The sequence below is a fragment of the Xenopus tropicalis genome, chromosome 8 (assembly GCF_000004195.4).
Source record: "Xenopus tropicalis strain Nigerian chromosome 8, UCB_Xtro_10.0, whole genome shotgun sequence".
Classification (NCBI taxonomy): Eukaryota; Metazoa; Chordata; class Amphibia; order Anura; family Pipidae; genus Xenopus; species Xenopus tropicalis.
This window is the reverse complement of record NC_030684.2, coordinates 95,924,220-95,952,211: the sequence shown is the minus strand read 5'-3', so window position 1 is coordinate 95,952,211 and position 27,992 is coordinate 95,924,220. Positions and strand designations below refer to the sequence as shown.

The 27,992-nt window shown below is 38.7% G+C and overlaps 1 protein-coding gene across 4 annotated transcripts in view; it reads left to right on the top strand.

Annotated features, from left to right (window-relative positions):
- frmd6 (FERM domain containing 6) overlaps positions 1 to 27,992 on the top strand; it is a 103,511-nt gene that overhangs the window by 54,129 nt on the left and 21,390 nt on the right. For all 4 annotated transcript variants that reach the window (XM_031890861.1, XM_012969326.3, XM_012969325.3 and 1 more), the window contains exons 2-5: positions 15,199 to 15,436; positions 17,176 to 17,266; positions 20,827 to 20,906; positions 24,134 to 24,210. In XM_031890861.1, coding sequence (XP_031746721.1) covers positions 15,338 to 15,436; positions 17,176 to 17,266; positions 20,827 to 20,906; positions 24,134 to 24,210 — 347 coding nt within the window. In that variant the 5' untranslated portion in view covers positions 15,199 to 15,337. The remainder of the gene's footprint in view (positions 1 to 15,198; positions 15,437 to 17,175; positions 17,267 to 20,826; positions 20,907 to 24,133; positions 24,211 to 27,992) is intronic.

Below are 27,992 nucleotides of genomic sequence, written 5' to 3'. Positions count from 1 at the left end.
TCCTGTGATTTTACTATTTTTACTATCATTGTCTATGCATGCAACCACCTTGGACATACAAGTGTGAATAGTCATGTCTGTCTTTCGCAGTACATTTCTCATGTGTCATCACCATCACAATAATAGGTGGATAGGGTAATTTTCACTGTGACCTGTGATTATTACATCACCATTCAGAACTCCCCTTGGGATATATGGTTTAGTCTGCTGTATACGATTTCAAATAAATCAACAATAAAATTAACTTCAATAACATAGTATATTCTATTAGTCTGACCCTATTTTTTTTCTAAATTTCTACAGATTCTGTTATATATAAACCCAAATAGGTACTCATATTATTATTTTTGGTACAGGTGTATATTGCAATGTCAGCACAATTTTCCAGCCAATCCTCATTACTAGTGTTTGGCTGCCTATACAACTGACTGAACATTGGCTTTACATTGACAACAGTGGTATGTAGTAATACATCACTCGATTACTGATCCCATTGTGACATAAATTAGTGATGGTCAGAACACTGTTGCATTGATTTCAAATGTTGACTGCATTCTAGCCTAGAAAGGGAATAGGTTGAGCTATTGTTACTGAAATGCTTTTTCACAAAAATATCAGGAAAGAATCAGAGGAAAGGAATGCATAGATATGAAACATGGCAATGTAGAACAATATTTTTCCTCCTTTTAGAGCATTTTATTTTATTTATTCCTATTTGATATTCTTAATGATGCTCTGTGGTATCATCAGTAACTGTTACAACTTGTGTCACATGACTCATTGTAACTTGTATATTATAAAAAAATATTGTACCCCTGTTCTAAAATGTCAAGATTTTAAAGATATCCCTGGGGTTCCATTACCTGTATATAAATGTGGCCTCATGCTTTTATATGGCCACAAACCTTCTTGACTTCTAATATCCTTATATTTTACAAGGGATGGGGGGTACATTATTTTCTACAGTATCAAGAATGTTACTGTGGATTGTTTTAGATTATATACAATTAGCAATGCATTGGGTTTTAGGTAGTAGTGTGCTAGAGGGCCATGAGTCTGACCTTATTGTATCTGCACCCTAGGGAAACAAGACTGGCAACAAACTGGCTTTTTATGAATGTAGACATGTAGCATTTCAAGCAAAGGTTTGGGAAAAATGGAAAGCTAAGTCCACATTATTGCTAATTTGTACCAGATGCAGAGATGTATGTGACTTTCACGTACGGATGATTTCAGCTGTTTTTTGTGTAACGTTGGGACCCCAGATGGGATAGACAGATTATAGACTGTGGTTACCAAACATGCAGAATAAAGGATTTATTTTTTGCTGCACTGTTCAGAAATGCTGATCTTAACTTCATCAGACTCAACTGCTGCCAGTTCTGCATGCCCTCAAGTTACAGCATAGCCAAGTCATGATACCAGTGGAGTTCTGGGGAATTTATGTCTATTTAGTGATAAAAATACTTGCGAACACAACGATTAAACTTAAGAATGCTTTCCTTTAGGCATGAAAGCAGAGCGTCCGGAATAATTACAAACACACGCCAAACTTATAATGATGCTTTTTCTTTAATTGCAGCTTTTAAAGCAGCATACCATTCCATTACAAGGACCATCAATATGCAGAGTTTTTTTTTTTTCCTAACTGTATTTGTATATGGGTTCAAATATGAAATTAAACAACCCCACTGGTTTCTTCCTTATCTGTAATAATTTTATATGCATTCAATATTATATTGACTCGTACATTGTAGATACCTAAATACTTTTAATAGGGTCTTGTAAAATCACCCTATTAAAAAAGAGGGTTGTTTACAATGCAGAAAGCAGTGTACAAAATAATAAAAAAAGGGCACAATCTGCTTTGTGCAAATTGCCACGGGTTCAGCTGTGCCTTTTTATTCTGCACTCTGCTCCTTGTGCTAGATTTTTAATAAGTGTGGCTGGGCAAATCGTCATTTGGATATCTGGATGGATAAATATTGGGCAACCATTATTTTGGACCCATAGACAGCCCACTGACAGGATTGGCCACGATGCCAGCTAATACTTATGCCCGGCACGGTTAAAATGCCTGTATTTCATAGGCCTGGATTTAAATTTTAGACCTCCACTCAAATAACACTTACTTGAGCATTTCTAAGTGGCACTCTGCCCCGTTACCGCTCCACTCTGTGTGCCATAGACCTTGAAGTGATTTATTAGACTGTAATACTTTTGAACCTGAATATATATATGTATGTGTGTATATAGTCCAAGTGTGTGTCTGCATTCTAATACCAAATTTAAAAAATGGGTGCTATTGACCAAATATTGTAAATACTTGCAAAAGAGGGTCAGCAGCGCACAGCAATATTGCTAATATATTTCACTGCATTACCCAACGTTTAGGTCCCCTTCGGGTCCTTTAAGTATGTATATATATATATATATATATATATATATATATATATACACAGTGGTGTGAAAAACTATTTGCCCCCTTCCTGATTTCTTATTCTTTTGCATGTTTGTCACACTTAAATGTTTCTGCTCATCAAAAACCGTTAACTATTAGTCAAAGATAACATAATTGAACACAAAATGCAGTTTATAAATGAAGGTTTACGTTATTAAGGGAGAAAAAAACTCCAAATCTACATGGCCCTGTGTGAAAAAGTGATTGCCCCCCTTGTTAAAAAATAACTTAACTGTGGTTTATCAATTTCAATTTTCAATTTCAATATCAATTTCTGTAGTCACCCCCAGGCCTGATTACTGCCACACCTGTTTCAATCAAGAAATCACTTAAATAGGAGCTACCTGACACAGAGAAGTAGACCAAAAGCACCTCAAAAGCTAGACATCATGCCAAGATCCAAAGAAATTCAGGAACAAATGAGAACAAAAGTAATTGAGATCTATCAGTCTGGTAAAGGTTATAAAGCCATTTCTAAAGCTTTGGGACTCCAGCGAACCACAGTGAGAGCCATTATCCACAAATGGCAAAAACATGGAACAGTGGTGAACCTTCCCAAGAGTGGCCGGCCGGCCAAAATTACCCCAAGAGCGCAGAGACAACTCATCTGAGAGGCCACAAAAGACCCCAGGACAACATCTAAAGAACTGCAGGCCTCACTTGCCTCAATTAAGGTCAGTGTTCACGACTCCACCATAAGAAAGAGACTGGGCAAAAACGGCCTGCATGGCAGATTTCCAAGGCGCAAACCACTTTTAAGCAAAAAGAACATTAAGGCTCGTCTCAATTTTGCTAAAAAACATCTCAATGATTGTCAAGACTTTTGGGAAAATACCTTGTGGACCGACGAGACAAAAGTTGAACTTTTTGGAAGGTGCGTGTCCCGTTACATCTGGCGTAAAAGTAACACAGCATTTCAGAAAAAAAACATCATACCAACAGTAAAATATGGTGGTGGCAGTGTGATGGTCTGGGGTTGTTTTGCTGCTTCAGGACCTGGAAGGCTTGCTGTGATAGATGGAACCATGAATTCTACTGTCTACCAAAAAATCCTGAAGGAGAATGTCCGGCCATTTGTTCGTCAACTCAAGCTGAAGCGATCTTGGGTGCTGCAGCAGGACAATGACCCAAAACACACCAGCAAATCCACCTCTGAATGGCTGAAGAAAAACAAAATGAAGACTTTGGAGTGGCCTAGTCAAAATCCTGACCTCAATCCTATTGAGATGTTGTGGCATGACCTTAAAAAGGTGGTTCATGCTAGAAAACCCTCAAATAAAGCTGAATTACAACAATTCTGCAAAGATGAGTGGGCCAAAATTCCTCCAGAGCGCTGTAAAAGACTCGTTGCAAGTTATCGCAAACGCTTGATTGCAGTTATTGCTGCTAAGGGTGGCCCAACCAGTTATTAGGTTCAGGGGGCAATTACTTTTTCACACAGGGCCATGTAGGTTTGGATTTTTTTCTCCCTAAATAATAAAAACCCTCATTTAAAAACTGCATTTTGTGTTAACTTGTGTTATCTTTGACTAATAGTTAAATGTGTTTGATGATCAGAAACATTTTGTGTGACAAACATGCAAAAGAATAAGAAATCAGGAAGGGGGCAAATAGTTTTTCACACCACTGTATATATATATAAACGCATGTAATCAGCATGGGGACTAGTGATCCTTGCATACTCATGTGCCAGCTTTTTATTGCTTTTTTTATTACTTACAAGGTTAAGTCAGCTGTTTTGCTAAAGTAAACTGCAGTGAGTCAGTGCTGAGGCATATGCCTGCCTGGCTTTGGTACTATTTAGGTGCCTCCAGGCACTTACATAGTGCTGTGCAACTCTGTGCTGGAAGCCTTTATGTCATGAAGGCACCCCAGTGTACTAAATATGCGCAAAATAAATTTCTTTTTGTAATTAAAATATGATTTACGTCATGTGATAGATCCCCTGTATGATGAGGCTGAAAGGGGCTTCCTTTAGCTGAATAAAGATCAGACAGGAGAAATTTACTATTATTATGTATACACTCCATTTGCTTGTATCTGGCGGCATCTGTGTCAAGTACATTTTTGTGGACCCTACAGTTTCTTACTGACCGAGTTCTAATTGTCTACATTGTACTGTAATTGAAGAATTTTTTTCTGCCTGATGCCGTTTTTCTCACAGATGTGTGACTTTTGATAAGCTAACATCTGCAGATGAACAATACTTCTACAATATATAAAAGCCAATGCATATATATTAATTCATATTGACCTTAAGATTTTCAACCTGTTTTACATGTGCAGGGTTTCTTTCTTGATTTTGTTGACTCTCAACTATTGTAGTACTATACAATAGTTGAGAGTCAACAACATCAAGAAAGAAACCCTGCAAATATCATGCACACTGAAAACACTTCTTTTCTTAGAGGATTAACAACCTAAATAAGTAATTTAAATGTGTCAGTGCTGTATACATAACATATACTAATAAATAATAATAATTTAACTTGTGATGGATGGAGAATCTAAAGGCAGCCACATACCAACCACTCATGGTATGTGGTAATGAACATTGGATATGTACATACAAATTGCACTGATCCACTTACTCAGCTAATTTATTAAAAAGGATTGAAAATGACTTAGCTCCTCCAACATCTTTGTTAGGAAATGTCTTAATACAAAGCATAGTTGTTCATTAGACTTTAAATTCAGTTTCTTGCTGTGAAACAGGGCCGTGTGATGTTGGGATTTTATACGGCTCTCCCTGTCCGCTATGGTGATCTATAGACTTGTCTGAATGATATTATAGTTTTATTATAATCCAGGCCTCAAACATGGCGTGTCAAGTAATCAGCAGTAGGCTGCAACACACCAAGAGAAAGACTAGCTCCAGCTGTAATACCAATATAGCCTGATACAGTCCCACGTGTACAGACAATGAACAGAATGACATCCACCTGTTACTGTGCACAAGGGCTGGATTTTGACCAGAAAATTTGTTTGCTTGCTGAAATTCACCCAGTGCGTGGGGGAGAAAACCCTGTTTGTGACTTCCTAGAAGGACTAATGACAATAGGGGTGGTTTACCTTGAAGTTAACTCTTAGGGGCTGATTTACTAACCCACGAATCCGACCCGAATTGGAAAAGTTCCGACTTGAAAACGAACATTTTGCGACTTTTTCGTATGTTTTGCGATTTTTTCGGATTCTGTACGAATTTTTCGTTACCAATACGATTTTTGCGTAAAAACGCGAGTTTTTCGTATCCATTACGAAAGTTGCGTAAAAAGTTGCGCATTTTTCGTAGCGTTAAAACTTACGCGAAAAATGCGCAACTTTTTACGCAACTTTCGTAATGGATACGAAAAACTCGCGTTTTTACGCAAAAATCGTATTGGTAACGAAAAATTCGTAAAGAATCCGAAAAAATCGCAAAACATACGAAAAAATCGCAAAATACCGATCATTACGAAAAAAACGCAATCGGACTCCATTCGACCCGTTCGTGGGTAAGTAAATCAGCCCCTTAGTATATTATAGAATGTCCTATTCCTTGTAACTTTGCAATTAGTTGTTAATATTTATTCTTTGAGTTTTTTATTATTTGCCTTCCTCTTTCCAGCTTTCAAGTGGGGGTCACTGACTCCAGCAAGCAAAATAACTGTCACTTGTAATGGCTACAATTTTATTGTTATTGTTCCTTTTTATTACTTATTTTCTATACTTACTCCAGTCTCTTATTTAAACCACTGCCTGGTTACTAGGTAATAGGACCATAGCTAGCATAACTAGATAGCTGCTGAAATATCAAACTTGAAAGCTGCTAAACAAATTGCTAAATAACTGAAAACTTAGAAAGACCAACTGCAAAGCTGCAAACGTTCTCAGAATATAATTCCAACTACGACTGTCTAGCACCTTATAAAATCTTCATTAAAGAGCATTCAGTATTTTAACTGGAGATAGAACTGACTGTAATGCTTGTACTGTCCTAGAGTGTCCCTCAAAAAGCCAGTTAAGCCATAATGCAGTAAAGGTAACATTTCAGATTGTAATGCCCTAGGCTGCCATATGGTCAGATATATTAATCTGATGCACTACATGGATGTAATTGTCTTGGGTTGGGTCTATTTAGTAATGAATTCAGAGACAAACAGATAATTGCCTCTTTTATCAGTTGAATCGCCAGTGGGAAGGTGTGGGTGGCACTTCATTTTCGAAGTTGCTGAAGTTTCATGCACAGGAAAATTTGGGCGACTTCAGAAAACAAAGCAATGCGTATGCCTTCCCACCGATGACTCACTTTATTGACAGTGGGAAGGCATTTCGATAAGATTAGCCAAGATTAACTGTGGTTGACTATCTCCCTGTGTACCACTGCCCTAAGGGCTCTGGCACACGGGGAGATTAGTCGCCTGCGACAAAACTCCCTGTTCGCGGGCGACTAATCTCCCCGAGTTGCCTTACCCTGCCATCCCACCGGCAACAATGTAAGTGGCCGGTGGGATGGCACACGCGGCGGCGCGATTTCGGGAAATCGCCGAAAAAGACTTGCAAGGCTTTTTCGCCGATTTGCGCGAAATTGCGCCGGCAAGAGATTGATTGACAGTGATAAATTTGGGTTACCGTGGGTGACAAATTTCCTTGAAATACCCTCCCCTGTGGATCACCACATGTAAAACATATAACACACAGCAAGCTAGCTTAATCACAGGAAAGTCTTATTTTCCCAGGACTAAGCTGGATTGCTGTGTGTAAAAAATTTTAAATGCAGCGATCTGTATGTTAGACAAAGGGAAGGCATTTCCAGGACACTTGTCACTCACAGTAGCACAGGTTTATGGTGGGTGATAAATCTCCTGGTTAGCATAGCCTTAACTCAAACACCAGGTTGTTTCTTCTTCACTGTGCCTTTGGGTCCTTGTGACTTGTGTCAGCTGATGAAGAAAGGAAGTCTGTTAGTGATTTGGCAGCGCTACATCTGAAGAGCCTCAACGTCTCTTAATCTTAGACAAAATGCTCTGGGTAATGATAATTCAGTGCAAACAAGCATTCAGGGCTGGATTTAGGAGGGATAAAAAATAGTAATTAAAGGGAAAAATGCATCAATACAAACGTTATTTAATTTGTAATTTGTCTTGGATGTTAAGTGGGAAAACTGTAATAAATAAGTATTTCCTGTTTTGGCTTGATTAACTGTTTTGGTTTGGCTTGTTTAACTGTTACCACTGGATATATTTGTACAATGGATATAAAAAGTCTACACACCCCTGGTAAAATGTCAGGTTCCTGTGCTGTATAAAAATGAGACAAAGATAAATAATTTCAGAACTTTTTCCACCTTTAATGTGACCTATAAACTGTACCACTCAATTGAAAAATAAACTGAAATCTTTTAGGCGGAGGGAAGAAAACCAAAAAAACTAAAATAATGTGGTTGCATAAGTGTGCACACCCTTAAACTAATACTTTGTTGAAGCACCTTTTGATTTTATTACAGCACTCAGTCTTTTTGGGTATGAGTCTATCAGCATGGCGCATTTTGACTTTGCAAGATTTGCACACTCTTCTTTGCAGAAACACTCCAAATCTGTCAGATTGTGAGGGCATCTCCTGTGCACAGCCCTCTTCAGATCAACCCACAGATTTTCAATCGGATTCAGGTCTGGGCTCTGGCTGGGCCATTCCAAAACTTTAATCTTCTTCCGGTGAAGCCATTCCTTTGTTGATTTGGATGTATCCTTTGGGTCGTTGTCATGCTGAAAGATGAAGTTCCTCCTCATGTTCACCTTTCTAGCAGAAGCCTGAGGGTTTTGTGCCAATATTGACTGGTATTTGGAACTGTTCATAATTCCCTCTATCTTAACTAAGGCCCCAGTTCCAGCTGAAGAAAAACAGCCCCAAAGCATGATGCTGCCACCACCATGCATCACTGTGGGTATGGTGTTCTTTTGGTGATGTGCAGTATTGTTTTTGCGCCAAACATATTTTTTGGAATTATGGCCAAAAAGTTCAACCTTGGTTTCATCAGACCATAACACCTTTTCCCACATGCTTTTGGGAGACTTCAGATGTGTTTTTGCAAAATGTAGCCTGGCTTGGATGTTTTTCTTCGTAAGAAAAGGCTTTCGTCTTGCCACTCTACCCCATAGCCCAGACATATGAAGAATACGGGAGATTGTTGTCACATGTACCACACAGCCAGTACTTGCCAGATATTCCTGCAGCTCCTTTAATGTTGCTGTAGGCCTCTTAGTAGCCTCCCTGACCAGTTTTCTTCTCGTCTTTTCATCAATTTTGGAGGGACGTCCAGTTCTTGGTAATGTCACTGTTGTACCATATTTTCTCCACTTGATGATGACCGTCTTCACTGTGTTCCATGGTATATCTAATGCCTTGGAAATTCTTTTCTACCCTTCTCCTGACTGATATCTTTTAACAATGAGATCCCTCTGATGCTTTGGAAGCTCTTTGTGGACCATGGCTTTGCTGTGGGATGCCACTAAAAAAATGTCAGGAAAGACCAACTAGAGCAGCTGAACTTTATTTGGGGTTAATCAGAGGCACTTTAAATGATGGAAGGTGTATGCTGACTCCTATTTAACATTATTTTGAATGTGATTGCTTAATTCTGAATACAGCTACATCCCCAGTTAGAAGAGGGTGTGCACACTTAAGCAACCACATTATTTTAGTTTTTTTGGTTTTCTTCCCTCCACCTAAAATATTTCAGTTTGTTTTTCAATTGAGTGGTACAGTTTATAGGTCACATTAAAGGTGGAAAAAGTTCTAAAATTATTTCTTTGTCTCATTTTTATACAGCACAGGAACCTGACATTTTACCAGGGGTGTGTAGACTTTTGATATCCACTGTATGTATGCTTAAGTATGGGAGGTAATGTGTAATGTGTGTATAAAGCAACCCTCCTTTATGTTCTTGTATGCTTACATGTATGAGTACAATCCATTTGGTTCATTTTGGCCTGGTTACATAAAGTTTAGCTAAGTTCATTTTGAACAGTCGCATATTGATGCATTTGCTTTGGAGTGTATTACTGGATAAAAAAGCTGTTTGACGAATGACCCACGTATCAGGTTAGAGACCAACCTGGAGCAGAATAACGTTGCACTTCTTGCCACTGACTACAACTTGTTAGCAAATGGATTGAGTAAGTGTTTTGAAAGTTACATTTAGAAAAGTTTAAAAGCTCTATTACATGGTGTAGTGGTTGAATGTTCCATTGCTGAGTAATCATGTAGCAATGTCACAGTAGTTTGGGGTTGTTAGGGGTGCCTTAACGTTTCTATTATTGTCATTGTTAGAAACCCCTTTTGTATTCAGTCTGCTTACTTATTACCCTTTGTGTTGACTGCACAGCAGCACTTGCTGTTCTATATTCTACCAGTTTGCGCACTTTATAAACTAACCATCATAATTATATATTGCCCATTATGTGTTTCAGAATAAATGATGTTTGAAAATGGGGTTAAAGGAGGCAGTATACTCCTTTGTTTAACATGAGCGCAAATAATAGAGTTTGTGTTAAAAATACTTCTTTCTATAGTTTAATTCGGTAAAAAAAAGTTTTTTTACTTCTTCAGCTAACCCGGACAAACAGGGAAACTGAAGCTACTCCGTGTTTGGCTCTTGCAAAGTAGATAATTAGATAACCAGTATACAACATTGGCTGGGGAGGGAGCAACCTGTTGAGTTGTTGTGATGTGATTTTTTTGGTGAGTTTTTGTTTAATGCTTTGGTTGTCCCTATAACTCTAACAAGGTGATCATATTGTAATATAACAACAAAAGGGAACCCAAAAAGTTTTGTAATCTAGTGTTCACCTATTGGGGTCCTGCTAATCACCTTTACTGCAAGGCTGATTTAAAATTTGAGTGGTTTTAATCTTGTGAGGTACGGGTGTGAACCGTCACTCAACTGACCTCATGATTGCTTAACAGAAAACAAGTGACAAGCTCTAACAAGAACTTTAGTTTGGAAAAGATGATCAAGAACCCCAACATATTTCATATGAAACAGTATTCTCTCATTCCTTTAGCCATAGCTAGTATTAGTAGTACAGCTAATAATCACTTGTCTCAAATCTCACCTAAGTCTAGCTGTTGTAAAAGAAACTGGGACAGCAAATAGATATTCTCCCTTTTACCTTAAGGGCTCTGGCACACCAGGAGATTAGTCGCCCGCGACAAAACTCCCTGTTCGCGGGGGAGATTAGTCGCCTACGAGTTGCCTTCACCTGCCATCCCACCGGCGACAATGTAAGTTGCCGGTGGGATAGCACACGCGGTGGCGCGATTTTGCGCAAATCGGCGAGAAAGCCTCGCAAGTCTTTTTCGGCGATTTCCCGAAATCGCACCGCCGCATGTGCCATCCCACCGGCAACTTACATTGTCACCGGTGGGATGGCAGGTGAAGGCAACTCGGGGAGATTAGTCACCCGCGAACAGGGAGATTTGTTGCGGGCGACTAATCTCCCCGTGTGCCAGAGCCCTAATTGATCTTCAGGCTCCCAACCATCAGCCCAAGAGTTTGGGAACCATTGTTCTAAAGCCTGGTAGGTAATATGACTTTCCCTTTCTAGAGAAACTTTTAGTCATTCTTTTCTAGGCATATCTGCACCAGAGGAGGATAAGTACAACTCCAGGTTCAGTAATTGTTGCAAAAACATGAATTGCAGCTTTCGGGTCGAAAGCTCTTTTCCATAGCATGTATTGTTCAGTGAATTACACCGCAATGTGTGTCTCAGGGAATTACAAATGCCTTACTACATTGTAATTACTTCCACATCTGCCAACAATCTGAAATCAAGGAATTAAATGTACAGAAAGATTACAGCATGAAGGCTTACATAAAATAAATTGTTTCTATCTATTGTGTTTTTTAACCAGTGGCTCTGATAGAATGGAAGCTATTTTATGGAGTTACAGCAGGAATTCGGAACATTTTCCCGAGAACATTTTGTATTATGCAATGAGTGTAAAAAGCATTTTGGTGCCTACTTGCTGAATCTGACACGTCCTTAGAAAGACAAGTAACACATTTCTGCCCTCAGTTGTGTTTTTGGCATATTTGCCATTCAAGGTTGGAATTTTTTGAGGTAGTCTTATCAAAATGCTGCTTTGATTCAAGCTGAATTTGCCATTTTGGGAGACTGTGCAAATACAAAAATAGCAACAAAAATTTGTTATGCTTAATCTTCACATCATTTAGTTTAGCCATGCACTAGTGTGCATTGATTTGATCAGAAAAATGGCACCTGCCATTGATATAAAGACCTTCATTATTAATTACAGTAGAACTTTCAAACTGTTAAGTTCTCCCAAAAGCAGTATTTGGAACTTTCTGGGCTAAGGTTTTCATTGCCTACCTTTCCTTTAATTTCTATTTTCACTTTGCCTCTTTTTACATCATCTTTCAACCCCCCTCCCTGTTTCCAATTTCTGTTTTCTACCTTCTTTCAGCTCATCCACCAGTAACTCATTATTTTCTAGTTCGTTTTCTCGCCTCTTCCTTAACCCCTTACATCCCTGCACTGCATCTTTTACTTCCACTCATCTCCCTGACCTCTGCAGTTCATTCTGCCCTTGACAGTTTCTTTGCTGCTCTTTAGCCCTTGTATCTTTCTTCTGTTTCCTCTTGCTTTGTTCTCCCTGCTTCATTAATATGTCTCCATCTTTCTGGGCCTCTAGGTTTGTCTTTTGAATTATTAAAAGGTGTTTTCTGAGTATTATAAGGTGTAACTCACACATATGCCACTTTGGTAGTATGTGCTAGGTACAGTCAATAAAAGAGGCCTGTGTGCCATATTTGTTTTGTGTTGCTTTAGACATATTGTGTAAATGTGCCTTGACAGATGATCCACAAATCTCTCTTAAAATAAGCAGGTAGGGCTCCTTCTTTCAACTGGTTGTCATGAATATTCTGATATGTACTTTCAGTTGGTTTTGGATGACCGTACTTTAAAATAAAATGCAGCATGGAAATCCTGCTGCGATAGGAAAGTATTACTGGCAAACTACTGTTTCTTAAAATGCCTGTATTAGCCAAAGGCATTCTTGGGTGGCACTAGAGTAAGTCAGAGTAGTGATCTCCGAAAGAAATCTGGAAAACAAATATACATACTGCTCCCTGAGTGCCTGCTCTGTTTACGGCCAACCCCTGACCTCAGTTTAAAAGTAAGATCTTTTTAGAATAATACAAGAACAGAGGTTGTAATCCTGCAGAAAACTGCAAATATTAAGTCTGTCTATTAAAACATTAAAGGAACCACTAACTTGGTTGTTCTGTTGAGAAAGCCCTTTAGCAAGGCAAGGAACTACATGGTAAATGGTAAAGGGGCAACAGTAAAACCCTATATGCTCTAGATAACTACTGTTATAGAAGAAGGTCCAATGGAACAATGGGGTGAGATGCTCATCTATGATATTTAAAACGATTTAATGCATCTATAAGGGTAGCAATATACTGGCATTTAACCAATTTGATTTAGGCTATATGTGTCATGTATTGTATGGTTTAAACATCTACATCCATGCCCTCATTGCATTGATCATTAGCTGATGGCAAAAGTGGGCATGTGAGTGAGTTGTGTAAAATAGGTGAATACTCATAAAGTGCATAAATTGTTAATATTTATTCACTGATGTTTTGATCTCAAAACTAAACATCAACCAATGAAAATACAAAGAGGAAGCGATGCCATGCTGCTGACTGAACTGCGTATTTATGTATGTCTATAAGTGTAACTATAAAGTATAAGAATGCACATATATATATATATATATATTGCCTTGAGAAAGGTCCCGATGGGGATCGAAACGTAACGTTGGCTGTTCATGCATTTTTTAATATAATCTACTATTCACAATAGATCCGGTGTTGCTGGTCTTTTTTTGCAATATATATATATATATATATATATATATATATATATATATATATATATATATATATATATATAATATAGTTTTTTTTCCCCTCATACTGGAAAGGGCTGCTTCTATTTAGTGGAATAAATTTCAGTAGACTCTGCTGAACGGGTGTGTCGGACAAATGCTTTGCTCACTTGGGAAACCATTAGCCTGAGGAAAATAAATTGTCCTGCTGGCCACTTTCACCATGACTAACAGAGCCTGGCAAGAAAAGACTATACGTGGCTAGACCAGTTGTTACACCAGGTTTATGGTTTATGAAAAGTAATATACTGTAATTTAGAATAATGCATTAGATTAGCTTGGAGCTCCAACACATGGATGTTGGTGATTACCTGATTTGGCTGGTTTCCATGTATGTCAGACTTAATATAACTCTGCGTGTGGTTGTTTTTAGAACTACTCATTTCTGTAGGTTTCACAATGACATGCCAAAATATCACCTGAAAGTCAGGACACTTTAAGGGTCATTTTTTTGACCAAGGACAGCACTTGTCTTCTTTCTATGTCTGAGAGATGCTTACTTTAATTACAGTATTATTGCTTTTTGTTACAGGGTCTCCCAGATTTTATGTTCTCCCCATGTCTGTGTGGGTTTCCTCTAGGTACTTCATTTTCCTCCCACACTCCAAAAACATAGAAGCTGGTTAATTGGCTCCTGGTTAAAATGACCCTACTATGTGTTAATGTGATAGGGACCTTAGACTGTACAGTCCTTTGTGGGCAGGGACTGATGTAAATGGCCTATAATCTCTGTAACCTGTTGTGGAAATGTGTCAGAGCTTTATAAATAACAGATAATAAATGAATGAAATGAATATTTAGTTACAGTTTCGTTGAGTTCTTTGGAGATTTTTTATTAATTTATTTTTACCAGTCAAAGAAAGCTTCCACACATATTAATAAATAAAATAAGCAGATAAGCAGGGATTACATTTTCTGACTCCTGTTTCTGAAAATTTAAAGAAAATAATTAAAGATACTGTTCTGGGGCTTATTTTGCAAATAAAGTTGCATACAGACAAAGAACGATTCCTCATTTACAGGTGTTCTACATGCCAGCCAAAAGGCATATGTTGCTAGATTTAAGCAGGCCTATGTTTCCCGCTGCTTTTTTCCTAGAAGTAGTCTGTCGCTCATGCCAAAGTGAGCTCAGCTGGCACCTAACAGACTGACTGCTGTGCCTTTATTTTCCTAAGGATTTCTGGAGTCATTTAGGTGACTGTTGGCAGAGAGTTCTGGAAATCATTGTGGCAGTTTAAATTCTCTAAATATATTTAATTTTGTACTAAGCATTTTGTTTGAACATCTCCTTAATTAATAATCCTGTTAAACATTCTGTTATCGGCTGTGGCAAAAACTGAAGCTAGCATTTGTGTCACGTGAAGTTGTTTGTGGCAAAGCATGTACCAGTGTAGAAACGTTTCTCCCTGCCAGATAAAACCAAGTGCAGCCAGTAGCACAAACATAAATAACTTGTTAATAATTTGTAATAATTTTGTTGTCTCTTTAGCATGGCTCATTTGTTAGGAAGTGAGTTGTGCAAAACCTGTTCCCCGAGGCTGTTTAAAAGGAGCAATTAAGTTTTGTCGTAATAATTCCAGTAAAGTGACAACACAGAGCAATAATCCATAGGCAACTCTTTTTTTTTTTTAATCTGAACTACAGCTCATTTCATAGTAAAGGAGCATGCAAATTCTCTGAAAACTACATTCTGTATATCAGTTGAGAATGCTGAACTCTAGGAAAGCAAATCTGTGAAAGGTACACTTGTCTGATGCTAGTGTTCGCTTCTCTTGCAGAGATAGTTCTTGGATAGAGGAGTACTCCTCCCAGATACAGCCTAATAATGAGAATCCCCAAGAGATCAGGGAATCCCAGTCTGCGGTGTCTGCGAAGGCTTGGAGCGCCACAGTGACCCCCAGAGAAGCCCAAAACAAAATGAGCAAACTGAACTTCCAGAACAATCGAGTCATGCAGGACCGACGGAGCGTTTGTGTCTTCCTACCAAATGATGATACTTTGAATATCATTATAAATGTGAGTATGTCCAGAGGAATGCAGGGTCTTTAAAGGCCAATAGCCAAGGTCTGGAGCTCAAAATAGCATTGCTGCAATCATCTACTCCTTTTGACAACTGACTCTCAGCAACTGCAGGGAATTGTAGTTTAAAAGAGCTTAATGCAGTGTTAGACATTGTGTAGGCTGCAGTACTTTTGGTCGGTGTTTTTTACGCACATTGCTATCATGAATGCTTGTGTTCCTTATCCCCAGGGTAAATGTATAGTGGTCCGGGCCCATTGTTATGATGCTTAGGTCATTGAAGATCTGAGAGTTTAGAACTCTTGTTTAAATAAATGCATTGAAAAGGTTGCTAATTGAAAAAATCAGTACCTGGATAAGACAAAGGAGATACTGTCATGGCTGTTGAATGGCAGTAATTTACATTCTTGGCCACAATTATACGTAATTAGTATGCATCATTGTGTGTTTAGCCAAACCAAATCTGAATTTTTATGGATCTGGTATATATGTATTTAATAATGAGCCATGCCTACTAAATACTGCTAATGCAAAATGCTTAAAAAACTGCAATTAGAAACTATTATCAGTAAAGAACAGTTTTTATTCTTGAACTTATTATAATGTAGATTGCCTGCCTAGCTATAAGGTCCTACCTGTGTAAATGGCATTTTAGTAATATGCAATGAAGCTGTAATTCTGTAGTGTACACCACTACACTACAACAGCTGTTCCAGAACCTATGGAGAAACACAGCTATAAGCAGTCCTTTTGCTTATTGAAGCCCAGGCAGAGCACTTCAAATGTAAATGTTGACTGACACATCCATTAACCAAAAGGCCTTGAAGACCTAATAATAATAATAATTAAAAATTATTAACAACGGAGGTGGCTTTGTCTCATCTTAGCTGTCTAACAAGCAGTGGCATGCTGATCGGCATGGCAGCAGCAAATGTTCCCAGTTGGGTGGAATTTTCATTAATATAAATGTTTGCCACCCATGGAACATTGCTCATTAATTAGAGTCCCATATAGTTATCTAAAGCCAATGTCGTAACACTACCTGGCTACCTAGAAACAATGCTACCTGTAAAAAAAAAAAAAAAAAAAAATCAACTGTTTATTTAAAATTATCAGTTGGTTTATAGAGGGTTAAAATTTGTTTACCACAGTGACTAATCTTTGTGGGGGCAAAGTATTCTAAATAAATAAAATAGTCTTTTCTGGGTTCTCAAAATGGGCAACCTTAAGGCTAATTGCACACAGGGAGATTTGAAGCCTCAGGCAACTTTAGAATACAAAGCACTGCAAATGTTTTCCCACTGGAGATTTACTTTATTGCCGATGGAGAAGCATTTTGGGGAGATTTGCCCAGATTTAACTGCGGGTGACAAATCTCCCCATGCGCCATTAGCCCTAGGCTACAGTAACGTGTAGCTGTATGTGAATGAGGGCAGGGTGAGAAACAGTGAAACCTATCGCTCCTGTGTCTGCCTTAACATAACACTGAGTTGGCTTGCATGCAGACACATGAAATGGATTTCGGCGCAGAAACATGTGAGTATGCATTTTCACCCAAACGTCAGCTCTGTATTTCTGCAAACAGGGCAGCACAGTGCCTGTTAATGCAGACACAGGAGGAGCAAATGGTTTGGCTGTTTCTTACGTGTCCATAGGACCTTAAAATACTAATCAACAAAACCAAATACTTAGGTATAGGTATGTGATATCCATTCAGTATGTGTTGTCTATTGCAGGTTAAAGCACTTTGTCAGGAGTTACTGGAGCAAGTCTGTGACCTCCTGCATTTGAGAGACTGTCATCTCTTTGGCCTGAGCGTAATACAAAGTAAGTCACATGTGCTATAGCCAGAAAGCCCTAATAGGATATATGTGTATATATATATATATATGTATTGTCTTGTTATAGTGGTCATACAAATTTCAAGCTTCTGTCATTTCAACAGTCAATTGCACATCTCGCCAAACTAAAATAAATAGGCATTGTGGGTTATTTTCTTCTCTCTCTGTGGGTCACATTTTTGCACATCTGAACATGTCTGGATATATCATTTACGTGACCTCTCATCACCAGAAGGAGTTCCAACAATTTCTGACTGACATTTGAGTAGTTGAAATGCTTTTTACACACAATGAATAAATACTTTGCTTGTCTACTATAAGTTGTGCTCTGTCAAACAGAATTCCCTGGAACTGCAGTCTTAGTTCGTGTTATGCCTGCTAGGAGATAAAATTTGCTGTTGTTTAAAATTTTAAAAAGAATTAAAATACCTGACTAGAACCTAAAAACGACCCCTTCTCTGTAAATTCCTATCCTGTATCCACCTATCTATGTATCTATCTATTTTTTTTTTTTAGGATATTAAAATTATCTTTATGCAAAATAGATTTAGCAAACCACTGTTAGGACTTGTAAATCCTTAAGCCATATATTTTTCCAGTGGCATAAATTTATTTTTCTGAAGTATGGTGTTTCTGCATATGCATTATGCCTTCACAAAAGATGGGACATTTAAAGCTGTATCAAAAATGTAACCAACGTGGTGTTTCAAGTACATAATGTCAACATTTAAACACACTGTACTTCAATATTAAAACAAATATATTAATTTAACAACATGCCAAAAGTACTTCACCCCTTTAAATCCCCCCTTGCCTTTCTCTTTCAGATAAACTGTAATTGGCACAAAACACACCAAATCACATTCACGTATTCTAGGAATTAAGAAATTGCATATATGATCATGTGGTATGAAAAGTCAGTGGGGGAATAAACTGTTCAGTATACATCATGAGAGTAAATTACAAGTTTGGTGCTTTCATGGTGGCACAACAGATGTCTGTTAGAGATGATCTACAGGTGAAAGTTACATGGTTTACAAAGAATTTGAATATAGAATAAAATTTAATAAAATAAATGGACCAGAGGTGTCCTGCCCTACAAACGGCCCAGACAAGCAAAACCTTCAATTTGCAATTGTCCTTCCAGCTCCTTCTTTTCCTTCTTGCCATGCTGGAAGCCATGACTTTAGCATGCTGAGCCCAGTGTGAGCAGTGGGGACAGCTGAGGCAGCCCCAATAGATGCATTCTGCAGGAGCCACATTCCTCACAACACACACATTCCTCCTGACAGACTGGTGAGGCATTAACATCAAGCACGCACACACACATTTGTTTTAGATATGTGAAAAAACAAAAGGGTGTCACAATGCTACAATAAACAAGCCACACTGGTGACTCCTTTGTAACGTTCGCTAACAGGACTGGGCATAGATGAAATGAAGCCCAAGATGCCAATCAGCCGAAACAACTCACAGTATGCAATTTAACATAATTAACAGCTGTCTTGCCTAAAAAGCATGACGTTGAACTCATGGTGAAATCGATCAGGCGATGGGGACAAGAAACGTCCTATGGGGGTTGTATAAATGCTAATGTTCCCCTATCATTCATGCATCAATATATGTTCCAGAGGGCAAAATGGCAACTGCTGCAAAACTTCTTTGTATCTAAACATATTGCACTTATTGAAACACTAAGATATATAAACGCTGAAAGTTAGTTTAGAACTTAAGGTGGCCATACACGCACCGATATTATCGTACGAAACCTCGTTTCGTACGATAATCGGTGCGTGTATGGTATGTCAGCGAGCCGACCGATGTCGCAGGAAGCTGCTGAAATCGGTCGGCTCGTCGATAGGCCAGGTTAGAAAATTTTGATCGGGCGCCATAGAAGGCGCCTGACCAAAATTCTCCCTTCAGAGCTGAATCGGCAGAAGGAGGTAGAAATCCTATTGTTTCTACCTCCTTACCTGCCGATTCAGCCCTGAATGGTGTGTGGCGGATCTGACGATGTTTCGTGCGACCGATGGTCGTACGAAACATCGTCGGATCGCCACGTGTATGGCCAGCTTTACTACTTAAGCACAAATACCTAAGTAGTTGGCTTTTAAGGTCATCTTTGCCATAGACGGAGGTTTGTCCTCTCCTGCCTCCCTAACACCTTAGTTCTTCTTTTGGGTATTTTAAATGGTACATTATATCCAGGTAAAGATGTTAGACAGTCACAATTTACAGTGTAACCTGTGCAGGTTCATCAGCACAGATACAAGTTCTGTTCTTACTGTGTTTCAGCAAGTCACCTTTCATTACACTGTAAATTGTGACTGTCTTACATCTTTGCATGGATATAATGTACCATTTAAAATACCCTAAATAAGTAACTATGGTGTTAGAGAGGCAGCAAAGATGACCTCACATACAAGCATACTTTCTAAAGGAAGAGCAAGGAGTGTTTTGATGTTGCTTCCCACACACTTAGGGACCTCATGACCAACAAACATTTTTGCTTAAAGGAGAAGTAAACCCTAAAAATGAATGTGGCTAGAAATGCCATATTTAATATACTATACTAAACTGACTGCACTAGCCAAAAATTTTAGCATCTCTATAGTAGTAATAATATAGGTCTTACATTTTTACATTTGTCACAGGAGCACCCCATCTTGGATTCTATTAGAACTGTCTGGGACAGTGTACATGCTCATTGTGTTCTGAGCAGCTGAGCTGAGGGGTCATTGCAAATTATCAAGAAAATAATGAGGCTGGTCTGTCATAAGCTGATGCTTCAGGTCTAATTATTGAATTCTGATGCTAATTGCACTGGTTTCAGAGCTGCCACGTTATGTGAATCCAAATAAATTACTAATCAGCCTTATACTGTTACATATATATTCTATATATACAGTATATTGTGCATAAGTCCCTAAGCTCAGTAACGGACAGCAGCACAGAGCATGGACAGGGAGTCAGCAGAAAAGAAGATGGGGAGCTATGGAGCATCTTTTGGAGGCACAGATCTTCCCTGCTAAACAGCTATGGTTGCCTATGGCTGGGACAGAAGCCCAAAACATAATGTACAACATTTCTAGCTTATTTCTTTAGCTAAGCTCTAGTTCTCCTTTAGATAAAAAATAACATGCAATATATCTTAATAATAATTCAACCTGCAGCCACCTAGTAGTTGTTGGAATCCTAGTATCCAATAACAGATAAAATCTGTGTCTGTGTGTATGGTTAGATATTCCTGATTTACATAGTTTAACATGTTTAAAAATAGGGGCCTCTGCCTTCCTGGGTAGCTGTGACACGTAAGTTGTTAAATCCGGAATTATCATCATGCCTAATTGTATCTGAACATGAAAATAGTTGGAGTTATAGTTTAACAACAGCTGCAGAGCAAAAGTGTGGTGATGCCTGTCGCAAGGATTTTTGGTTTTCATACCTTGATTGGGCCCCTGCACTGACGCCACAGTGTCTCATGCAAAATGTATTTGTGTAAATAGATTAAATTCATCTCTTCCCCCCTTTTTTTCTTCTGCACAGACAATGAGCATGTTTATATGGAGCTTTCACAGAAGCTTTATAAGTACTGCCCCAAGGAGTGGAAGAAAGAAGCTAGCAAAGTAAGTCCATCTAGCTGTGTTTGTTCAACAAATTTCTTGGCTTGGATTCCTGAGGAATTTTGCTGTTGGCATAAAATGAAAGAAATGTGTGTGTGGATAGTATCGTAGGAAGTCAGATGCTCAGCTGTTTTCAGAATCATGCCTTGAGTGGTGGATGGCAAAATGTGATAGAGAAAAAGTTAAGAAGAAAGTGAACTTGACTGCTGTAAAATACTCTCATTAAAGTGTCAGATATTAATGCAAGAATCATGTAGGTGCTGGCAAATTCCAAACTATATTCACACTTGTTAGATCACAAACCATATAGGAAAAGTGCAACACTTGAACTTTATGGGCACCAAACAGTAAACAAACCATACAGTCACAGCCTAATGCACAGACCACATCAGCACAGGTCAGTTCATGAACCAAACTGGCTGGTTTCTAAACCACATGGGCAATAGTCCCTTGGGTAAGCCATATAGAAAGTAGCCAAAGCACAAACAAAATGCACAGTCCATATAGACATAGGCAAATTCAGCACAGGTTGGTGTACAGACTATATTTGCACAGGTTGGTTCATAAAGCATATGAGCACAGGTAAATGTGCAGATTATAAAAACATGGGACGTGTGCAGGGAGGCGTTAAAAGAGACTGAATGTAAATTATTTTTTTTAAAGGGGCATTATTCCCCGTTTTTCAACATTAGTTAAACTCACATTCTACTGAGCACAATCAAAACAAATCAGTAGTCTACTGAGAAGCTCTCTTTATAATGAGCTACTGTATCAGAAAGCCTAACAAAGGCTTCCCTTCCCCTTCACCTGGGAAAGGGAGGGGGTTGTTTATACACAGGGCTTTTAGATGGGCTGCTGATATGTTTTGATTGTGCTGGTAAGACCAGGAAGTAGAATGTAACTGTACTTTCATATTCAAATTGTGTCATGTTTAATACAAAACATATGCAAATATAGATATGCAGGAACAGGTCAAAGCAGGCACTCACGTATAACGAAGTAATAATTTGCCTGGGTGCAGTATAAAGTGAGCATACAAAACTAGAAAGAATATGCCGCACACACAGGTCTTAGATGCAAAAAACAAAACAAATGTTTTATTTGTATCAAGGACTGACGTTTTGGCCGCACAAGCAGCCTTTCTCAAAGTGCAGATGTGGCAATCAAACCCCCCTGATAAACCCAGCAGTGGCAAGGCTTGATGACATCATAGTGGGCGTGTCTAAACACGAGACACTGTACAGACACAATTTGAATAAAACAAACACAAAGGACACCATAAAAAATGAGTAGAAAGTGCAAGAGAAGTGAATCACCCTGTGTAAAAGGAGTGGGAAATCCCAGTGAAATAAATAAAATGCAACAAGTGTGCAAAGAAAGGAAGAAAGGGCGCTGGAATCACTGTGAGACTGAAATGCAACTCCCAATACCCGCTATAATTAGAAGGGCGCCGTAGTAATTTGTATACGTTTATCCATACTGTTAAGTAATACTCTCATACACATAGGTAGGCTGGCGACTTGGGGCACAAGGAAGCGATAAGAACACCGTAAGAACGGGAACCATGTAGTTCACATAGCGCTCCTCAGAGCATCTAATATAGATGTGTTCAGTACGCAAACTACTTTTGAATTGTTGTATACTGCACCTGTAAATTCCTGCCAAATGTGCATTTAGTTATGAATAGTTGGGTGCATGTTGCTAATAAGTCACACTACTACATATTCTACTGGCATAGCTTTAATCAGGGTACAAAAATTATTTCACGTAGTGTACATACCTTTGTATACTACCACATGGCTATTGTACCATGGCCATTATTATTAACAAGCATTTATAAAACACCAGCATATTCTGCAACTGTATACTGTATCAAGGTGTAAACATAAGATAAGCAGATTACATATAAATACTGACCAATACTTGATGTAAAGAGGGCTCTGCTCATTTGAGCTTACAATCTAAAGAGCAGGCTTCTTGCCATGTGAGTTTTCAGACCACATTTGAATATGTTAGTACAGAACTGAGTTGTGGCCTAAGGACCTCTGTTACAAGCCAAGGTTGTTTATTCAGCAGAGCCCCAGGCATAAATCTTGGAAATATCCTTGGTGCAATAAGAAATCAGCTGCTGTGTGACATTGATTTTGGGGAGGAACACAGTTGGTATGCACATGGCCATCAGACTAAGAGCTTTCTTTGAAGTTGGTGTTATTTGCCAAGTTATTTGATGTGTCGGTGCCAGACGCGGCACCAATACTGGTTATAAGCTCACTGGGAAAGACACTGGTTTGCATGAGTTCTTCTATGTTAAAAACTTCTGGTGCTGTCTTTTATATCAGGGCCAGTTTAATAGGGGGTAGAAGTAGTTTCACCCAGGTTCAGAAATGCTGATCAAAGCCCAAAAGGCATATTCAGCCTCATTTTACTGTGGGTGCAATGATAAGTACCAAATCAGGTGCAAGTTATGTCTGTATAAACAGCATTTAGTGAGTACTTTCTCTCTGCCATTTCTCTCTAGCAGTTAGAGGCATTATTGCTGCGCCAGCTCAGTGTCTATTAGTGTGACTGAAGTGCAAGGGACTGTCCTGCTTTTTTGTGCTGACTGAATTGGAAGGCATGTAGAAGAATATCCATGACACTCTTTGTGTTGTGCCCATATTGACACAATGCAGTTTGTGAACAGGGCTGTAAAATGTGTGTGTAAAATGCATTGTGAAAAAAAAAAATATTGGCAAATTGTGCCCATTTTGAAGTTGGGATTTTGCTGTAGATTTGTTGCTGGTATAATAATAGTATATTTTATTGCCATTATAATAAAACGTCTAGATAATACTTTACACAGTAAAATAGAGACACAGGGGCTAACATGGGCGCTAAATTAAACCGGTGTAGTTACCCATAGCAATCAATAAGGTCTTTGCTTTGAGAATGTTTAAAGTTGATCGGTAACCATTGGTAACTGGACTAGTGCAATTTAGCAACAATGTTAATAATTCAAATCTGCAGTGACGGACTTCTGAAGAGAGCTACAGATAGTAGAAACGGAACAGATGCTTAATACCTTTTCTCGGGGGAGGAGAAGGCTTTGCATGTGTGTGTGCAGAAATTGGTGCAGCCAGGCAAAGGGGCTTGATGTCTGTGTAGTTACCGCTGCGTTATGCTTTTTAAGTTTCCATCAGTAACCTATAACAAGCATGTTCTTATAAAACTTGTTTTTTTTTCCCCTTTAGGGTATTGACCAGTTTGGCCCACCGATGATTATTCATTTCCGAGTTCAATATTATGTGGAAAATGGTAGATTAATAAGGTAAGGATGATAACTAATACATCTGTGTAGGCTGAGCATGAAGTCGGGACAGTATGATAGACACACAGCCTTAAATTGTTTTTACATGGAAGACTGCTTTAAAACACACATGTAGATAAAGATAACAAAAGATATGGGAAACTGTCTGTGCTATGTTACAGAAATCTGTAGGGGAAATTATATTTCCTACAATAGTTTATGCTTGACAGACAGCTGACACATTGTCATTTATTAAAAGCTGTTGTTTCATTGTCTTAAAGACAAGTGAGAAGAGTTGTATGTTTTAGCACGTAGTTAATGCAAACATTTTTCTCAAAACAAGAGGACATGCTTATATTGCATAGAGCAGGTCATGTAACATTCTTTTAATTTTGCAACATTACTAAAACACCTGTTCTTGCCCCCGGTTGTTTAACATAAATACAAACAGCATATTCTCCTTTGGATTCTTATATAGCAATGCTTGTCATAACTTGAGCTTGTAAAAGAACACATTCATGCTAATTCTTACTGTGCCTTTAGTAAAAGCTGCACACACAGTATGCTAAATAATCTTCTGTGTAACCTGCTGCATGTGCATTAGTAAATGTCTTTCATGAGGACTTTCAAGAGAATAAAAAAGTGGTTTATAAATATGAGAGCAGCCTGGAATATGACATGGATTGCTGGTGGGAAATCATTGCTCTAAAAATGGTGGAAGGCCAGGAAAAAATGCCACAGCAATATGAGCAAAAGCAATAGGGAGAGATGCTGCATTTGTATAGTATCCTAATCCTGATATTAAAGGGAAATTATACCAATTTTTAAATTGAGCTTAGAAAACAAGGACATACGTGAATTCACAGATTAAAGGGAAATTGATAGCCTGTCTCTGTTCTCACTGGGACCAATTCCCCACCCTCCTTAAGCTGGCCATACACGTGGCGATCTGACGATGTTTCGTACGACCATCGGTCGCACGAAACATCGTAAGATCCGCCACACACCATTCAGGGCTGAATCGGCAAGTAAGGAGGTAGAAACAATAGGATTTCTACCTCCTTCTGCCGATTCAGCTCTGAAGGGAGAATTTTGGTCAGGTGCCTTCTATGGCGCCCGATCAAAATTTTCAAACTGGTCCGATCGGCGAGTCGTCCGATATCAGCAGCTTCCTGCGATATCGGTCGACTCGCCGACATGCCATACACGCACCGATTATCGTACGAAACGAGGTTTCGTACGATAATATCGGTGCGTGTATGGCCACCTTTAGGCTCACAGAGTGACCCAACACCTCACCTTGTTCCATTGCAAAATAATGGATTCTATGACTTGAAGTCCCTCTGCAATGAAAAGTAGAGGGACATATGAGTATGCACCATATGAGTATGATTTCCTTTCAGTCTCTGGAATCAAGTATGTCTGTATAGTACCTGTATAAAAATACATTTATAATTAGATCTGGAAGTTTAGATGTTTATATACCTTTTGTACATATGCCCAACTGAATGAGCACATGTTAAAATGGGGGAAATTTTTCCCTTTAATGAAGCCTTAGCTGTTTTGTACTATGATAGAATTAGTGACAAATTAGTGTCACATTACACTTCCTGTTGTATTAGGGATAACTGGTTGTTATCCAGCAAAGCTGAAATGCAGCTCCCAGCATGCTGTGGCGGACCCAAGGGCTTAATATCAAACATTTTCTAAAGCTAGAATACAAGGGTAGGCTGCAGCTATATAGCGAAAAACATGCTATGTAACATGGCAGTAAATTTATTTACAGGTTATTTTATAATGACATTGACCGAATAGCACTTTACTTTATACTTGCATTTATACAAATAGACCTCTAGATAGCCATTTCCTGTTGGCAAGCTGTGTGCCCCATACTTTACTGTGTAAGATCAATTTAATGCCTAATTGCTGGTATTTAAAATACATTGTTGGATGTAACCCAAACTTAATTTATATAGCAAATTATCATTAATAGCTAGTACGTTTAGAATTGTGAGTCTGACAACCAATATTCATATTAGAAAGTAGCAACGTACACTTCCTTTTATAGGCAAGGGAAAGTTCTGACACCACTGGGGTGGCTGCAATCCATTACCAGGCCAGCCGTAGCTTTGTTAATGCTGATCATCATTAGGTATCCAGTGTTGTCAAGTTACTGTACCCTTACAGGGTTACAATATTTGTATCCAGCTGTATTAATGTCAAGTAAGCCATGAAATATTTTTGACATTTGATGCAAAATGATTTTTAGAGGATTAACTGCTGCCGGTAGAGATCCTTATAGTTGGTTGTCTTACATATGAGGACACACTGGGCATATTTGCCCATGGGCAGTAAACAATGGCAGCCAGTCAACATTTTGCATTCATTGTTCTACCTGCAGCTATCTGAAAAAAGCCAATCATTGATTGGTTGCTATGGGTTACTGCCCATGGGCAAATTTGCCCAGTGTTGATAAATGAGCCCCACCTCATCTGTGCCAGCACCACCTGCAACATGCAGCAGCAGCAGCTTGTGGGTACATTACAGAAAGTCTTCAACAGTTAATTTGGTGCCTTTTTGAAGCTTTGGAAATCAGGAAAAGTTACTGACTCCAGTGCTTCTGAGAAAAGGTTTTTTTTCCTTTAAATATAACAGTATTTAGGAGGGGCAGGCTGTCAAAATCACCTTCTCATCTAAAATAATTGTTGTGAATATATCTTGTGTTGCATTCATTACAGTGCATGTATCTTTTACCAATAAATCAATTTACACTGGTAAATTGTCCCTGTGATAAATAAACTATTCTCATATTTCCTAAAGCTGAGCTGATATTTTACATAACTATATAAATGCTTTTGATTATCAGCACCTGTCAGGAGGCAAGTATAATATTGTTATATTTACTAAAGAAATAAGAAAGGAAAGGTTTAGTTCCACTTCAGACATGTGGAATCCTTCCATTTTATCTTTGTTATGCTTAATTTCATGGTTGTGTGTATCTAGGGTAACTTAAAAAATATGCTCTCCAGGAGATACAGGGCTTGCTCACTGGGTGCTTCTTTAAAATAAATGTCCTGGGTTTAAGGGGTCGGATTAGATAAACACCTGGGGCAGACACTTGTGCATTCCAATTCAACTATGGAAATTGTAGTGTTCTGATGGATGGGTGGTGGGGGGGTGTCCAGAATTTAGTAAGTTGACCTGAGAGCAATTTATTAGCTGCATTGAGATAACAACCGTAACGTAATAGATACTCTCAAATGCCCAATGCAAGTTACTTGCATTTCAAGTACCCAGAGTCCCAAACAGCGCCCCAAACCCCATAAATATGACATCTCACAGCAGCCCCACAGATTGCAAACCTGTGGTTGCCAGTTGCTGAAGCATAGGTTATATATCTTTTTGAGTTTGTTAACCAAAGTCTTTCAATATCTTAAGGTGGCCATACACGCTACAATTACGATCATTCCCACTACAGTTGGTCATAGGAAAGATTGTTCATTCACTTTACTAATGTTAAGAGCTGAATCGTCGGATATGCAGGTACAAACAAAGGTATTCTTTACCCCATCTGTCGATAAAGATGTTCAGGCACCTTCAAAGATGCAAAGATGCCCAGTCAAAATTTTACGTCCTGCCAGACCTATGAGGTGACAGATATCCAAGGCTTTTACAAATATTGGTCGCCCCGTCTCCCACCATACTCGCACTCATTGTTGTACGAAACAAAGTGTATTGGCCACCTTAAGGCTGATGTGGAACTGTCAAGATATGTAATTCAACAAGAGCTGAAGGATCTGCCG